This window comes from Poecile atricapillus, chromosome 1, assembly GCF_030490865.1.
Source record: "Poecile atricapillus isolate bPoeAtr1 chromosome 1, bPoeAtr1.hap1, whole genome shotgun sequence".
Taxonomy (NCBI): Eukaryota; Metazoa; Chordata; class Aves; order Passeriformes; family Paridae; genus Poecile; species Poecile atricapillus.
In genome coordinates this window covers 23,842,583-23,861,329 of record NC_081249.1, presented here as the reverse complement: position 1 = coordinate 23,861,329, position 18,747 = coordinate 23,842,583, and the positions used below count along the sequence as shown (strand labels likewise).

The 18,747-nt window shown below is 34.7% G+C and overlaps 1 protein-coding gene across 1 annotated transcript in view; it reads right to left on the bottom strand.

Annotated features, from left to right (window-relative positions):
- Positions 1–18,747, bottom strand: part of MYO16 (myosin XVI) — a 286,365-nt gene that overhangs the window by 161,585 nt on the left and 106,033 nt on the right. The window contains exons 10-13 of the mRNA XM_058859396.1: positions 12,942–13,092; positions 7,021–7,131; positions 4,440–4,505; positions 1,829–1,956 (exon numbers count right to left, since the gene is read on the bottom strand). Of these exons, the coding sequence (XP_058715379.1) occupies positions 1,829–1,956; positions 4,440–4,505; positions 7,021–7,131; positions 12,942–13,092 (456 nt within the window). The remainder of the gene's footprint in view (positions 1–1,828; positions 1,957–4,439; positions 4,506–7,020; positions 7,132–12,941; positions 13,093–18,747) is intronic.

The following is an 18,747-nucleotide window of genomic DNA, read 5'->3' as shown; positions in this document are numbered from 1 at the left end:
GCTTAAAAATGTGATTTATATCACAACAGTATCACTGGATATTGACACTCCTGGCTGTTAAAAAGCTAGACCATTTCATTTTGTGTATTTATTATGACTTTTTGACTCACAAAATTTGCCATCAGCATGCCATAAATCTTTAGTTTGATTTACTAAGGATCCTTAGCTTTTAACAGGACTATATTTAGGCTCCCTAGACAGATCTTCATTTATCTTGTCAATGCTTAATGTATTTTCATATCCTGAAAAGCAGAAGCAAAATGCAGTCAGAAGGAAGCTAATTATGAAAAGTCCAGCTACTGGCTATTTAAGAGCATAACTAATAACATTATTTTATCCTGTCTCTTCCATTAGGAGTTTATATAAAGACAGCTCTTGGTGTTAAGCATACATGAGTAAAGCTGGCTTGCTACAAACTGAAAATAATTGTGAATAACTGGTAGTAAGCTCTTCAGTGATTTAGACAAATGCTTTCCTGTTGTAAAATGCTCTATTTCATTGAGTGAACTTTTGATCAGATATGAAGTGACTAGGGAAAAAGAAATAAATTTAAAATGGTAAAAAATTTGGCCGTACTTCAAGTCCTGTGTCCTGTTCTATTCTCCTCACTCCAAGAAAATACATTCAGGTGCTGGTGGGAGTCCAGAGAAGGGCAACGGAGATGGTCAAGGATTTGGAGCACAAGCCCTGTGAAGAACTCTGAGGGAGCTGGGGTTGTTTAGCCTGGAGAAAAGGATGACTATCACTCTCTACAACTGCCTGAAAGGAGGCTGTAGCCAGGTGGGGATCAGCATCTTCTCCCAGGTAACTAGTGAAAAACAAGAGGAAATAGCCACAAACTGCAGCAGGGGAGGTTTCGCTTGGCTATCAGGAGGAATTTCTTCTCAGGAAGGGTGATTAGACATTGGAATGGGCTGCTCAGGAAGTGTCCCTGGAAGTGTTCAAGAAATGACTGGACACGGCACTCAGTGCCATGGTCTAGTTGACAAGGTGGTGTTCAGTCAAAGGCTGGACTTGATGAGCTCAAAGGTCTTTTATAATCTCATTGATTCTGTAATCCCATGGAGGATATTAAGATTAAAGATTCAGAAGATATGAGTGTAACATGTGAAAGATAGAAAAGTGATAAGACTGAGCAACAAATTTCTTTGACTAAGTACATCAAATTCACCAGACTCACTGCTTCCAGAGAGTTTGAGAAAAGAAAGATTAATAGATTTGGGGATTATATTCCCAGGTGAATGCCAAATTTCACCATTATAAATCCCACATATTTAGATGAAACTTTGTCATAGATTACTATTACATTTACTCGTAATATTGAAGTAATTTATTATAGAAACAAGACTGAGAATAAAGGTTAAAGTCCATTTTAAAATCCATTTTGAGCTTGGAGAGTTAAAGAACAAACTCATGGTCACACAAATATGTGAGGCAGAGTGCAAGCTCCAATACAGGCGCCTCACCACAGAGGTTTATAATTTAGTCAAGGACTTATAATTTTTATTGTCAATAGATTCTATTTCTAATCCTGATTCATGTAATACTATCAAGCACACACAGCAGTTTTGAATTCCTTACCATTAACTCTTGTTCCTAATTAGATGCAGCTACATGGAGTGGCAATTGCCCAAGAGAATTTATGAACTTGAGATGTAATTAAACCTTTTTCATTTCTATTTTGCTCTAATGCATGATACAGAGATCAGTACACACAAAAAAAAAAATCAGAGAAAAAAATAAAATGGAAATCTTAACTGCTGAGGCCCAAGGGAAACAACTGAAAGGCAGGAGGTACAAATTAATTAATAGTAAGATAAATTTTCACCTGAGGATAAAGCACTGGGGACGCTGCTCCTGGAATAGCATGTGGTAAGCTCTTTCAGCACAGGAAAATATATGTGGGGGAAGTGAGGAACACAGTTTTCCAGAGTTGCTTAGATAAAGCTGGGTGACCTGAAAAATTGTAGAAAATTAAAATGATAAACACATTTCAAAACAATTATGTTTCACCCCCTCAATCTTGGGTCTTTTGTAAAGCTTTCTAAGCATTCTGAACAGAATCTATGTATAGAAGTGATACCTTTACAACAGCGGTGAAGATCTTAATTACAGAAAATAGAGCTTTAAAACAAAAGGTCGAATTAAGATACGAAATGAAACATAACTAGAGGACTTAACAGTACTTATGTGTGCATTATGTAAAACAAAACATAGTAAGCTACTTTTTAATACCTTACTTCACTGTCTTGACTTGAAAATTTACAAAATGAAATATGAACATACCATGAAAAGTTAAAACTGAAATCAAAGGAATAAGTTATAAACTAATTAATTACATGACAGAGCAGTCTCCCAGAAATACTCTCTCTCTGCAATATAGAATAACTCCTCAAACACATGGCTGGCAACATATACTATCCTTAAAACCTGAGTAAATCAAACCTTTTTTTTTTTTTCCCCTGAGGGTATCCTGATATATCACCCCATTCTGTCCCATGCCCATCTTATTTATTTAGATATTAAACTATTCAATTCTGGGGTATCTATAGCACCGTAGCTGAATGAATCCTCCATGATATATTCTCAGCCAGGCCTTAAGGGCTACCAGGCAAAAAGAAGACTAAATCCACACTAATTCTCCAGGAATCATTTCAGAATGTGACAAAGCACAAACAAAAACCTTCACAAAAGTATGCTCAATGCAAAGTTTTGCAAGTTTCCATATTTCTCTAAGACAAACTTCAAGAGTGCATTTGTCCTAATCAGGCACAAGTAAATTCTGCAGGAATGTAACAGAGCAGTATGACCACAGCTCAAGCACTTCTACAGTCACTAAGTTACCTTCAAAGTTGTATTTGCATGCTCCTTGTATAATGCTATCATAATGTGTAGTGTAGTTGCACAGTGTATTTTCATGTAAAAATGCAGTAATATTATCATCTAGCAATTGCATTGAATTTCATTAGAAGCAAAGTAGATCAATGTGATTCTTTGTCATCTCAGAGTGAATAATTGCTTATAAAATATTTATTTTAGTAGCATTCTATTGGAACAAAGTGTAGGTGATCAGTACATAATAACAAAATTGTTGAGAAGTTATATACAGTATTTAAAAAAAGAAAGAAGGAAACATAAAATATTGCTGTTATTAAAAGATATATATGATATTTTCATTTCTTCATCTTTGTTTTAAAAATAGCATCATGCTCAATACATGTTTGCATTCCTTTTCTTTTTGACAGCTAACAAACTACATACCTGAAACAAAAATGCTAACTAATGAGCCACGTCATATAGCATGTCGGCATTTAGTGAGGAATTGGCATCATCACCTTTTAATACTTTAATACATAGACCATCTAACACGTAGAGACTTAAATATAGTATCAGCTAGGCTGCTGCAGAGAAGTAAAGATGCAGTAAACATTCAGGAAACATTTTAACACAAACTCTTTCTCTGTTAATAGTTCTCTCTTGGTGCACAAAATCACGTATCTAATATAAAATACACAGTGACAGGAAAAAATACCATCATCTGAAATCCTGGGGATGATAGATGATTTCCAATTCTATAAATAAATTCCGACTCCCAACTTTGTATCTGCTGCTCCTACTGTGAACATCACAGCACTTCTTTCTTTCATATTTACTACTATTACACACAAAGCCACATGATGCAACAAACAATCACAAATTGCAATTTGCTTACCAAATTTTTAACCCCTTACAATTATTTTAAGTTAAACAGACATATTTGGACATTCCATATCAGGAAGGCTGAACTCTGTGATCTCAGTGCATCAATAAGAAGGTAAGAGAGGAGGATAAATTAACAGTTATACTCACACTGTATCACTAAAATGTCTGGGTTAAAATGAAGGAGAGATCAAAACATTTGGATGACTCAATCCCCCTTGCCCAAACACTGGCTGTGCCTGGCACAAGCCACCTCTCTATGCCTTACTCAGGGCAGTGCTCAGCTCGTGCCGAGCGCGCTGCTCTCGGTGCTGTGCGATGTCCCAGATGCATGTGGAGCACAGACATTTTCAGCCTTCGTGCACCATCCGAGGTTGTTATCTCCAGAATCATGTTTTGGGCAAGGGGGTGTGAACTCAAACGACCGCTGCTTGAAGTATGCATCTATTTCTATAAGTCTGACCGTGGGAGAAACTTCCAGGGTCACCAGGAACTATTTTTAAACAACCAAAAGCGCTCCTGCTCAAAGTGCAATCAAGATGGCTGCTTTACCAATAAGACACAGAAAAAATAGTCGTATATTGGAAGAAATTTTAAGGTTTTGCTAAAATACTAAAACTAAGATGCTTACCACATAAAAGGGGCATATAGGATAATTAATTTTAGGGGTTTGACCAGTCAAATGAACTATATGAATTGTGAAAAAATATCCGCAAACACTTAAAAAAGAGAATGCTTACCATGGTAGAATAAATAGGAAGTTCTTTAAATGGGTTAACAAGCAACAGTATATCACCAATGTAAGTCTGAAAAAAAAGAATATATAATTGCTTTATTAAGTAATAAATTAATTTTTTAAGGAGGCTAATGGCTTTCTTCCAAAAAGAACTCTCAGCAAAGCCTCTTAAATCTAGTTAACAACCTGCTAAACATAATTCATGAATTCTGAGCTTTTAACTCCACAGTTCGAATTTGAGATCTAAATTTACATTTTGAACAGAATTAATTAGTATTTTTGTGATAAAACTGAATTCTTTATAACTGAAAATTATGCAGAGAAAAACTGCACTACATGTATTATTGGTAGATTATTTGAAAGTTAATTTGTAACTTACCACTTGCTAAACTACAAAAACGTCACAGAACCACAGAAGCTGCTCAAGTAGGAAGGGACTCACAAGGATCATAGAGTCTAACTTCTGGCATGCCTCCCACATAAACAAGCTCCTCAAGTGATTTTTTATGGAATAGATGACATAATTTAGAAATGCTGTACTGGTTATCCAGAGCTGATTCATTGAAATATGTTGCTTGTCGGGTGAGATGGAGAAATTGATACATATATGTCTTTATGCAAGTGTATGTGTATAGGAACATTTGAGCATGCATGTGGAAAAAAATATCCTGACCATATAAGAAAAAGTAAACCATCTAATGATTGCATGTTTGCAACATTTTACTATTTCATATTTGGGGCTATTGATGGATGAGAGGTTGGACATGACCATTCTACAATTCTATGCACTTAAGTGTAAGATTGTAGGTCACTCTTGCTGCTATACTTTTCACTCCACATAAATAGCTGCTGCTATATCACACTCTTAGAATGCAAAAATTGCCAGACTTCTGTCTCTGAAGAGGTCAGACAGCAAAGCATCGTGTGAACAGTTCCAGTTGTGTTGTCTTTCTCAAGATGAAGCATTTTGATTTGGGTAGGTGGGAAATACTGTCTTTCATAGTAAATGTACTGGTTTTCTTCTAAAATGCATGAATTTATTTCCCTTCTCTCACTTACCCTGACTTCACTGTTGGGTTTTCCAGTGGAATGAAACTTTATAGAGCTTCAAAAGAACATGAAGCAGGAAGAACACTTGTCATCTAGTGTCAATGAGAACTTTGGCTTGGAATTGGAGCCCAAGAACTTTTCCTTAGTCTAAGAATTAAGTCAAGATGAAAGCACCTTCAGCGCTGGTGCTGACACTTTACCAATGCACAGTGGCTGCTGCTGAGAACAATACTGGAAATTGCTGCCTACAAATTCTATTAAGCTAAGAGAATTCCAGAAGAGAAGATCCTTACAGGTGAAATCTTCAGTATCTTAAAATAAAAACTTCCTCTGTGGATCTTCATGAATTCAGTTTAAGTTATCTGGTATCTTTGAAAGTGAGATAAAGAAAAATAAATACTCACATAAAAAGTATTTTTTAACATTTGATCTGTGATTCCAAACCCCAGAATTTTTTCTACCATTGAATGCCATAATACCTAAAACTGAAGTTCCCATAATTTCAAAAGGATTGACAGCAAAATAACAGTTCCCTATACTCCTTTAGTCTAAATAATGTAATCAACTTATAAATTTAAAAATAATATGCATGTTTCACATTTACATTTCACTCAGCTGTTCAGGAAGTATTTAGTACTTATTAGTAATAAGTTATGGGTAAGATATGGACAGGGATAAAAAAAATTCTTTTGCTATCTAGCTGATTAACATGACAATATAATTATTTCTGTGTTGCTGGAAGAAATGAATAATTAAATCTCCCATGCAGAATTCTAAGCTTTTAGAAACTAAATTTCTTTTACATTTCCAGTAATCATGCTCTAATAAATTAACATAGCATTGAAAATGGCAGGTGTTGCCCTGAAAATTAAGCCTTCTGATAATGTTTTCATAGTTTTGGTTGTTTTCCCATGAAAGCTCTATAAATATAAGTTGTTTATCACATTCCTTCTGAGAAATGTCTTTTGATGGATGTTTTGCATGGCCAGTGTGATTGGGAAGGTGGTAACTTAATTATCCGATCCCTGGTCATTGTCGAGAATCTATAAATACTGGAGTCACAAAATAAAGTGACGAGTGTTTGTTCTGACACTGAAGGTAGTAGTATGAATAATTTTGTGTCCTTCTGTGACAGGAAGGCTCTTTTGGTGGTTTGAGAAGGAAGATCACAAACGGTGGTGCACCCCCGCCCCAAACACACTGTGATCTGAGTGACCTTAAAACACTCATTCATGGCAAGTGCGTTCATGAATATTTACCAACTTACTTCCTCCATGAAAAAAAACCACACATAAATTGTATTCAAACCTGTCTGAAGTGATATTCAATTTTGTATTTCTCCTTTTCCTACACAAACTTGAGGAAGTGCAGTGCTTACACACACACACACACGTGCGCGCGCCCTCATCCATTTAAAACTAATCATGAGTTCAAGGCAGGTTACTGTCCAGTAGTTATGATAGTAATCCTGTTTCTCCTATTCTCTCTTTGGTCTTTTTTGAAAGCTTATTATTGATAGGTGAATAGCAACTCACATATATCTGATTGTTGTTGAAACGCTTCTGAATCTCGTAAAGCAGGCTGCTGTCTGTTAGCTCACTCAGAGAAGCCAGGTCATCGTTTGGAGCTGGAGGCATTAGCTTGATCTAGCAAACACAAATTAGAGAAATAAAGTCACTTCATAACGAATCATTCTATATCATAATGTTCTAATTTACAGTATAATCCAAGACCACTAGAATTTATGGGAAAAAAATGCATTAGGCAACCAGAAAGATGTCACTCCCAAATAAATCCACATAATTAATCTTAATCAAGGGAAGAATATAAAAATTATTAACAATGTTATGGTGTATAACTGCATGAGTCTGAATGACTCTTAAGAACATACCAGAGTGCCATTTGCTATCCTAAAACTCATAAAGATTCTTGGACCAAATGCAATTTTCCTGTTCTCTTTATTCAACATTTATAGCAGAAGAAATCAAGAAATTAGTTAGTGGACTTGTAAAGTATTTTGTGCACTGTTTAATGAAGGTCTCAGACCACTATTTATCATATGGGATTTGAAACTGTGCTGGAATTTGTCTTGAAGAACAGAAGTTAGTAAGAAATTGGAAATGTATTGTTATGGAAACCAGAAGCCAATCAGAAGAGTCCATTTTAGCCAAAACTGGTGAGTGAAATTGTTTAACACTTTTGAGATTAGAGTGAAATGTAATGAAACAGAAAAGATCCAAAAGGCTGAGATGGGAGACAGAAGAAACAATCAGTGATAATGGAAATATGATTAAAGACAAAATAAACACTGACACATTAAGCAGTGTGCTTATAAATAATGATCTACACTTAAAATGTAGTTTGATTCATTTATTATGTCAGCAAGATACCCAGAAACATAAAATTCTCACATGAATGGCAATAGAATTAAGTGGTTTCTTCAGAGTTTATAATAACAGCTCAGGGTCTATTTTGAGAATGGACAATCAAGATGAAACTTCTTTCTTCTATTGTTCTTCTTAAAATGAAGGCTTAGAAGAAAAGCAGACACTGCCCTTTCTTGGTGAACACCCTAGCACCTTTAGTTTTGTCAGTGACAGGAGATCAGTGGCAGATGCAGACTGGGAGATACTGGAGGGAACTTGGAGCATGTTTCCCTCATAGGGAAGACCGCAGAGACTATGGATACTTGTGTTTAGTACTGGGAATCTGACACAGAACTTCTAAGCTGAAACTCAGTTGCCATAGGTTCATTTGAGTTCAGAAAACCTGATACTCTGATTTCACTACCTGTGCGTTACAGATGTATTTCTACTCATAGCAGAGGTTTGTTCCTCACCCCATTGAGGTGAATTTATATTCCTCTGTCACACAGAAGATGGCATTTCTTGCTTTTTTTGTTTTTAATCATGGCAGCTGGAGGTACAGCTGACTAGAAAACAAGAATTCCACGTGGCAAAACAAAAAATTAAATTACATTTTGGCATTTGTCTTTGATGATGTACATTGGAACAGAAAAAAAAAAAAAAAAAACAAAAGATTTCCAAGAACACTTTTACATGTCTTGTAGAGAGAGAGCAAAGAGAAGTTTGTGGTGTCCTTTCCTTAGTAGTGTGCTCACCTGGCATGCAGGAACAAAACAGGCATCGACCTTCACTGCACTCCCTTGTGTGCTATCAAAACTCAGAACATCTGTGCAATAGAATGAGCTTCTTCTAATCTATCTCTATGAAGATTAAACCTCTGCTATGTATTTGTAAATAAAATCAAGGTTTAGATAAAAGACCTGCCCTGGGATTCTCCATATTTTCTGAACTTTTTAGCCCATTTCCTTATACATTTCTTATCCCTATCAGCTAGCACTGATGCAGATGAAACCTAGACATCGTTCAGGTTACATGACAAAAATTATTTCCCATAGGTCATTTGGACATGGCCCCAGCTCTGGACAGAGAAAAATTTTGCCTTACAGATGATTATGGACTCACCCCACACATCCCCAGGCCAGCAAACAGGCACTGGCTTGCATTTATTTCATAATCTAGGCATGACCAAAAATGCTCATTCTGTAGGTATGGTTAGAAATGTGAAGTGCTCAGTAAAACTCCAAGTATGGAAATCAAAATCTTTTTTTTTCTACGAAATTTAGGATTTGGTGTTTCAGCATTTTCTATCTGACTCAATGCATCAAATTTCACAGTTCAACAAGCAAATAATCACATAGAAATAAGAAACTATAAATCCCTTAAACTCACATAACAGTAAATGTTAAGTACATTATTAATATCTTATTTATGGGCATTCTAAACTTCCATTCTAATCTACTTTTCTGAGCATAGAGATGTGTTTTTTAATTCAAAGTATTTATCTGGCTATCATTCTAATTGCATGATGTACATGTTGTAAGACATAAAAGTAAAATAGCCATACAGCATAACTTCCAGTATAGCTATGCCTCTGGGACTGATTAGTTTTTACATTTTTGTAATGCTTACAATGAAGATTTCTATTCACTCTATTAAATTACATACACTTAACAGCATACAGAATTTGCTCATATAATAGTCTTTATATATGTATTATAGTTATATATATTATTTCGCTTTTTATATATATATTTATATATTTGTGTCACTGAAATATATATACTCCCACCTCTTATGTGTAATATGTTATGCACAAGCTGAGCCTTGTCTGTGTCATAACTGATACTGGAACAATCAAAAGGTCATCAGGGGATACTTTATCACACAGTTCATGTGGCCAACATAAACAAGAACAAAAAGACAATTTTATTTTTTAAAAAGAGACTTAATTAAGAGAAAGAAAATATTTAATTTATTTATATTTATTTGCAGAATGGAGCATGTAATTCAATTCCAAGGCATTAATTTCAATCTGATATCAAAAAATATCCTTCCCAGATGAGAGAAGAGAAATTTAGAATATGAGAAAATGCTGGAAATTATTCATACTTCTTTCTTTGTTTGGCAGCACAGATCTTGACAATTACTGATGATCAAAGAACACCTTTTACCCAGGAAAAAAGCAAAAGCTAATACAAGCCAACAGAGGTCCAAAATGGTTTATCGAAGTAGTCACTTCATCCTATCTCCTATACTTCAAGTAATAAAAATCTTTATGAGAAATAATATTTTCTTAAGGTTCTTTTTCATAATTTTTGCAATTAAAAAACCGGAAGCAATATATAAATTTGAACAGTTATTTCTTTCCAAACAAAAAAAGTTAGAGGCTTTTTCTATTAAAAATGCATGTCTGAAACGTGCTGGGATGAAATTTTTCTTTTTGATCCCCCAATAAAGGCCTAATCTGCATGCCATACTGCCTAAGAATGGGTGACATTTCTGACATAACACATAAGGAATATCATCCTGATATATTTTAATAATATATGAACATAAAATCCAAGTAATGACTCCACATAACCTATTGAAAAATTAAACAGAACATGATTACTTTGAGTGTAGCTTGAATGCAACTGGTAAGAATAAAAGACAACTCATTAGAAATTCATTAGAATTAGGATACCCAAAAGGCAGGAACAGCAGAAAGGGGTTGTTCAAAGATTTCCTTTGGTATCAGGAAAAAATAAGAACTTTTTTTTTTAAAAAAATGAAATAAATAAATAAAAATTATATATATATATTTTATACTTTACTTCCCAAGTTGTGAAATAAAAAAATAAAACAAAAATAAAGTAAATTAATAATAAACTATTATTATTATTAATAATAATAATAACAACAACAAAGTGTTGAATGGATAAATTTCATCTTTGAAAGCTAAGGTCTAAATATTATTAAGACAAATACAGACATGATACATATATGCCTACAGTTCATAATGCATGGCAAGTAGTAGAGAATATAATCCCTCTACTTCCAAGATCACAACTACATCAAAAGAAAAAATATTACATATTTTAATTTGACAAAATCTAGGGACTCTTTACTTTCTTAAAATTTAGCTGTTTCCTGATGTGATTAAAGTAGTTTACTCTTTCCTAAATAAGAGCTAGAGCTCATTAAGCCCTTGCCAACTGAAAAGTAGTATTAATTCTTTTCTAATGCAACCAATAATTTAAAAACCCACTACAATAGTGCCAATAATTTCTCAGATGGGACTCTCCCTATCCTTCCATGCTAGGAGCAACACTCCAAATTCAGCAACTACAAATATTTTCTAGTTTTCCCTGTTTCTAAAAAAACATAGGATACACACTCGTAGCTTATTTAGAGCAGAATTTCAGACTGTTTCCTGCAGAATTTCTCAAATAAAAGAGCTAAAAGAGATTCACCTTTAAGTTCACATTCTTATCTTTTAATTGTAATTATTGTGGGAAGCTCCACTGCAGTATGATGAAGCAACAGGAGTGCTTTTCAAAATTTGCCCTGGGACCCTTAAGGAGACTTAAAGTCATGGTGGAGAATGAAATTACCAGCATAAAGACTTCTGTTTGCTCATTTTCACCTGGAAGACAAGCTGTTGTTATTACAATCAGTTTCTGTGTATGTTTCAGTGCACGAACTATAAAGCAAAAGTTTAGCTTAGAGCTAATGAAAACCTGAATAATTTTGGCTAGGCTTACATTAAAAAAGAATCAGGCAGGAAGAAGTATCTGTGTTCTTGTACACGCTTCTGTTGAACATCTAGAAGCAAGCAGTAATCTTGGCAACACCATAAGCTAAATATTCCCCTCTCTTTTCCTACAATTATAGGAGGATTTCTACTTAAAGGGTTGCAAACATTCACTTTTCTGACCAGCAGTGCTTGTCCCTGGGAATGGCAGTTTCCATCAAATCACATCAGTCAGCAACATCAGAAAATTCATGACATGGAAACAAGATGTAAGCCAAGTGCAAAACATGTTGTGGTATCCTCTGACTGGGTAGGGAACCCAGCACTCCACATGATTCCAAAGCTGAAGTTCTTTCACAGACTGACTCATATCATTTACATATGGATGCACTGATTGATCTCCTATGATCAAGCCATTCCTCTGAAACACATCCAAATAAAAACCAGTTGAGCATGAGTTTTTCTGCCAAGAGGGAGATGCAGATTTTTGAACCAAATGTGGCTTAAATCAAGCCAATATCTTGCTCCTTTTGTTATGCTTCAAATTCACAGTAAATTATTTTTAATGGAAATACTCCCTTCACCCATTCCCTCGATTCTAAATTAGCTTTTTCTTAAATGGAGAAATATTTCTGGAATACGTTTCCCAAATGCATGTAACAGAAAAAAAAAAAAAAAAAATCCAAACAAAACAAAAACCAAACCAAATCAAACACAAAGAAAAACCTAAAAAAAATTAAGTCCTACACATTCAAACCCAGGAGGTACTAGATTTATAAGCAATATATAATTGCCCCTTTCTGCATCTCTCCTATATACTGAACAAGATTGTCCTCCTGTAGAGAAAACTGTAAAGTGTATCCAAATAATCAGTGCTGATAATCTAATGCATTATCACAAAAAAGCCGTTAGCACTGCAGCTGTAAATCTGGCAATTCCTAGCTTTGAATTACAGGCATTTACTTTGCAACTTCATTTTCCTTAGACATTGTTTTTTCAGTCTCCCAGGTTGTGTTTCCTTTGTAACTCGAAGTTTGAGAGAAGTGCACGCTCTGGGCAGCGCCAGCAGTTGTCCCTCCCCTGTTGTGATCCATGAATAGAGTTTGAGGGGCTCTGAGCCCTCCCCACAGCCCCTGACCTGCCACCAGTAGCTGGCAGGAAGCAGCTGCTCAATTTGCAGAGGAATCTCTGCGGGGCCAGACAGACTGCAGGGAGTGATCAAGGTGACAAGGCTCCACAGTGCAGAAGATATTGCTGTATGGTGAGGGAAAAAAATACTATGGTCTTCAGCTCCACTAAGCTTACAATTTCCAGACCTAAGCACTAATCAAAATTTCAAGACACTGCATACTGTTACCTGCTCAAGTTTGGTTGTGGTGTTCACAGTGATATTTTCAGATGCACTGTCTTGAGATTGCTGCTTACATAAGCCTTTAGCTGCATCTTTGAACATGGTATCTTTCTCCAGCAAACTGTCTTGCTTGGCAATCGGTAAAGCCAGGGGATTGCTACAAAGAAAATTGATAAAGCAATTAGACTCCTACTAATGACAGACAAACAATGTGGGTGGCACAAGCACAGAACTGCCAAACAACCCAGGGCTGGCACACAAACTCCTGGTCCAGGTACTGTAAAGGAATTGGTGAGAAATAAACTGTTCATACAGGCTGGTCTGTTCCCAAAGACACAAAGCAACGTACTTTGATTTAAAATTCACATTTATGCATGCCTTTTCTGAAGCAGAATTGAGCAAGCCAAAGAGAATATGCATGAGTCTGCTTTTGACAGCACTAGGTTCACAATTCAACAGCCAATTTTGCAACTGAATTAAAAAAGCACAGTTAAACTACACAATACTGTTTTGAAAAATAGTATGTTTAAAAGTAACAATACATATATTGCCATTGTAATTATTAAAATTAAACTGCATCACTTTTTAGCTTACTTTTAATCCAGCAGTAACCAAGATACTTTTTACGACCAGTAGCTGCTCTGAATTTGTGCTAAGGTAAAAATAAACAAATAAGCAAGTAAATAGAAGATTCCTGAAATTACTCAAACAACGCGCAATATTCTTCATCCACATAAAAGTTAAAACTATCCTTATACACGTGAACTTGTTTTTCCTACCAGCAGTTCAGACAATATGACAGCTCTGTTAAACAATGCCCAAATCTTGGATGATTTTTCAGAGCTGTATATCCAAGGAATTAGGAAGGAATCAGCTGCAGGAGTTGAGAATACAAATAACTTAAAAAAATAATTGTCTGGATTCTGACAATGCAAATGAGACAATCTCATGGAGTGTACATCAGCTCCTTGCCAAAATGTGTACACAATTTCTTTGAAAGGAAATGTGAACTCAGTATAGGAATGTGGGAATAGTGCATTCCACTAGGGAATAAAGCCCAAACTTAGTTAAAACAAATCTAATATTTACTCTAAATGATTTAAGTTTAATTACTGATTATGAAAAAAACCCCATGATTATACAGTTAACTCAAATGAATACTCTTAGCTAACACTGATAACAACTCAGGATAAGAGCTGCTCTAGTAGGAAACAGAACTGAAATACACAAATTATTTTAGAAATAAACCATAAAATATCTTCTAGGAAGAAACAAGACAGTCATCTCCCCTGAATAAAAGACAGCCAAAATTTTTCTTTTGATGAAACTGTCAGTCTGCAAATATTAAAAAAATTAGTTTAAATATCTTATAATGAAATATAAATGAGGTTTTTTTGCCTCAAGATGTTTTGCTCCAGACATTTAAATGTAAAACATCCAGAGAAACATTTGTGAAAAGAAAAAACTTCTATTTACTGCTTAGATTCACCATAGATAATTTTGTAACAAATTTACCAAATGTCACATGGACAAAAGATCCACCCCCATTTTTCTCGGTCTGAACTGCAGAACTGAACTTGACAATTAGAATAAGACATGTCAGTGATTAGACTGTAGAAGAAATTAAACACCTGTGACACAAACACAAATGACTAATATTAATTCACATTTTACCAGATTCAGAATTGAACAAAACATAATTAAATATAAAGTTTTCCTTCTGAGTAGCCTTTTGCTACTGTCCAAAACTGCTCAAATTTCTTTAATCTCAGACAAAGAAAGATTTGAAGATAAGCTTAAGCAAAATTCAATAATTAAAACCCAAAACACTGCCACTTACACATTTCTTTATATTCATGTGATGCTTTTAAATTGTGAAGATCCAGGAATTTTTTTTTTTTTGCTGTCAAGTTGAAACTTTCCCATTTAATTTTATCCCTTTTTGTGGTAACTACATAAAACCCATTAGAAACACTTCTTAAAGTTCAGCTATAAACTCCTCACAACCAAATAAACCTTCCAGGTGTCACTAAAGAGAATTAGGTTGTAAATCACAGCAAAGTGTGGGGGAAAATGGGTGCCTACTGTTTTGATAGATGCATTTTGAACTTAAGAGGACAATAATAACCTAATTTAACAGGTGCATTTCATGTACTGATGCACATAACAATACCCTTTAAATTATCTACATTTATGAGATATTAATAGGACTTCATGGGATGGAAAAGATGACATAATTCATATTGAAACAATAATGTGAATGATTCTGTGAAAGAAAAAACATTAAAATTACTCCAACAGTTCATTATGATTCAGATTCAAGAAGACACTATGAAAAATATACCAAAATAAAATGTTTCCAGAAAACAGTGGTTTTTAGAAAAGTATTTCTATTAGTCAAAAAATTAAGTCAAGCAATGCCTCTGAAAGCTCAACTATAGAACAGTGCAAGGGAGTATTTTATGTTAATGTAGACAAGTAGATTAGTATGAACTGTCTTCTTTTATGAAAATTAATGGAAAATTAATGGATAATTAATAAATAATTTACCACAAAGGAAGACTTATACCCAAATAATGTTGCACAGGAGACAGGAAGAAGTGCTACCTAGAGAAATATTATTTGAACATGGTAGCACTTTCTACCTGCCTATCCAGCTGGAAAAAATATTGAATGTTATATGGAGGAACAGAGATTTTATGTTTTATGCAAAGAAGCCTTCATGAATGGAATTAATTTGAAGTATTGTGTGTTTTTATTGGACTTTCTTTAGATAAAGTAAGATGGTTTTCTATAAATTGTCATCCTCTACCATGTCATTTAAAAAGAAAAATAAAAAGAAATCATATTAAATTTAAGGGCTAACAAATAATTGGAAGTTTTATCATCAATATTGGAAGCACTTGGGCACCTTCTTTAATAAGACAATTATATCAAGGCAGAATCTGCAATAATATTTTCATGGGTCCTTTGAGCATATAGCTTCTGTTGGAGAAAATTTCTGTAATTCTTCCACAGGCAATTCTAAGATGCTTCAAACAATTTCTAAGATAGTTGACACCTGTAAAGTGCATAATCTCTGAAATTTCAGTCTAAAAATCTTCTTAAAGTTACTTAAAAGACACTTCAGAATAGATTAAACATTAGAATAATTAAAAAGTATGTGCTACATAAATGGTTACAAGGTAAAGAAGAATTGAAATGTAAGAAAAAAAATAATCTCTTTTCTGTTTTTCTGTCTTGAACACATCTATTTCTGATTTATTTCATGTTCTTGTGCTGATTTTAAAACATGTCATTACTATATTAATATTTACTTAAACATGTATTGGAAAATACACAATATAATTAAGTTAGCATTACTTTGAGTGCAAGTTCTTAATATTTTTAGTATTTATCACTAGATGACTGCACTATCTGTGCTCTACAGGCACACGTACTGGAGTAGAAGTACAGTGATCATTGGGATCATAACATGAGCCTAAAGTCACTTTTAAATAGCTATGGCCAATTTAATCTTCTGAACTGTAAGCTATGTCAATTAGTGTATTCTGCGCTGGTATTTTTGCCAGTGGAGTAATAAACTTTCAGAAAAGTTTCCAGCATAGACCTTAGGTTTGCTGCAATGGTCAACCTTCAACTAACTTCATGACACAACTAGAATTCTGTCCTTCAGATAATTTACTTGGTCAATTATGATCAAAGAATGATGCTGGAGCAGGTATGGCCTCAAAGGTGCTGCAGCTTGTGGACGGCCTGTATGAAGCACAAGAAAAGAGCAAGACAAGAGGAGTGACAAGGAGAAATAAATGCAACCGTGCCCTGTGCCACCCACACCTCAGAGATGATCTCAGTGATGAGACTGAGTACCATGCAGAAAGCCAGGTTTGCTTGGTAGCAGCATATTTCAAATACACTGACTACTAAATTTTGTTTCTTCTAAATGAGCAGAGACTGACTTTCAATTCACCTCTTCACAGTGTTCTTCCAGAAATCAACACTGTAATTTAAATTTGAACCAGCAAAACTAGGTTTGCTGACAGATCACATGCTATTTACAATGGTTTGTTCATCATTTTCAACAATTTTTGAGTCTATTTTTGAATACTGCTTTCTTCTGAGAAACAGCCAAAAAGCAATATGGACACAACATAGAGTTACATGGAACTAGTAAGTTACTACACCTAGTAAGTTATAAAACTTTTCACCTCAGATTACTTTCTTACATCAGGAGAGTTGATGAAGAATGGATGCAAGAAAGAATAAAGCAACAGTACGTGTGGGTTACTATTGTGCACTCCTCTTCAGTACTAAAAAATTGGATTGGTAGATAAGAACAGCACAGATATTTATCTTCAGCCTAGCATATTCCACATCTCTCTACAGACTCTTTTAACAGAACACGAAGGATGAAACTCTGTTCTCAACATTAGTCATTGGGAAAAAAAAGAGTTTAAACCAGTCATCTAGGCTGCCTCTCTAACAGGCAGCATGGAACCACTCTGTAGGATAATTCATTGTATTTTAAGAAAATATTTACTATCATTTAGAATAGTACCTCTCTGCAAGGTTTTGGGTTTCACAATTACGAGTATGACACTACAGAGATGAGATAACTAGCTTTGAGATGACATCTGATTTTCAGCCACTATAAACTAAGGTTTAAAGGATTTATAAGTAGCAAGGAACTCTATGTGGTATGGTTAACCAATAGTTTTCCATAAAAAGCATGAGACATGCACGGGCAAAATACAACAATAATTTTGCCTTCCAAGAATGCTCCCATCTCAGAGTCGCTGACTGGCCAGCTGATACTGTCCTGCACTGATAGCAGACCTGATAGGGAGGTGCTGCAAAGCTCTGGCTGAGGAAGTTGCTAAACCTAAGACTGCTAAAAGTCTCAACAGCAGGCTGAAGTGACACTACTTCAAGCTTACTTACAATCCTAATAATGCCCCCCTGGCTATGTGCACAGGATCACTGCCAAAGTCAGTGCACATAGTTGAACAGGGCTCTGGCTTCACCTGGTGCTGTATTCTCTTGCAGGCACCACAAATCAGATGCAGTCCCACACTGGGATACAGCTGGCAATAGAAGCTAAACTCATCCAATTCCACACAAAAATCAATTATCTATGCTTTTCTCTTCAGTGCACTTTGCTTTTTCAAAACTTCTGGTGAAAGTTTGCACACATGGCAGGTCTGTATTATTGTCATGTAAAGAGTAACTATTTGGAAAACTCTCAAAAATTAGCTATTTAAATCTACATATTACAAGCAGAAAAGAGTGGAGAAAAAATATTTTCAGACCACTTAAAATTCATGCAAGTCATGTCTTCCAAAGGTTAATGGGTGTTAGCACTAAAACCAGTATTCAGTACAATATGTACACTGCAGTACAAACTTCTAGAATATAAAATACATGAAAATCTAGATGCAAGAATAATAACTAAGTTCTTGAAGTCTCTAAAACCCTTATAAATAACTTTTTCTAGGCATCATTACATAGGTACAAGAGTGATCTACCATCTACTTCTAGTATTACAACATATCAATAAGTAAAAATAAAAGTTTTAATTATATTTAATAAAATAAAGGCTTAGTTTCATGCCTCAAAAATTATTTTTTTTTAATTTAAAAGACAGTTGAAGGCCACATAAATTTCAGGAGTATGATTTATGTTATTGAAACAGCAGGTTGGACTACAGGACTGCTTATTTCATAAGGAATTAACAAGCATGAAAACTTAGTAATTTCATAAACATTAGTATCATATTCCCAGCTACAAGTATTAATGACTACAAATCATGAAG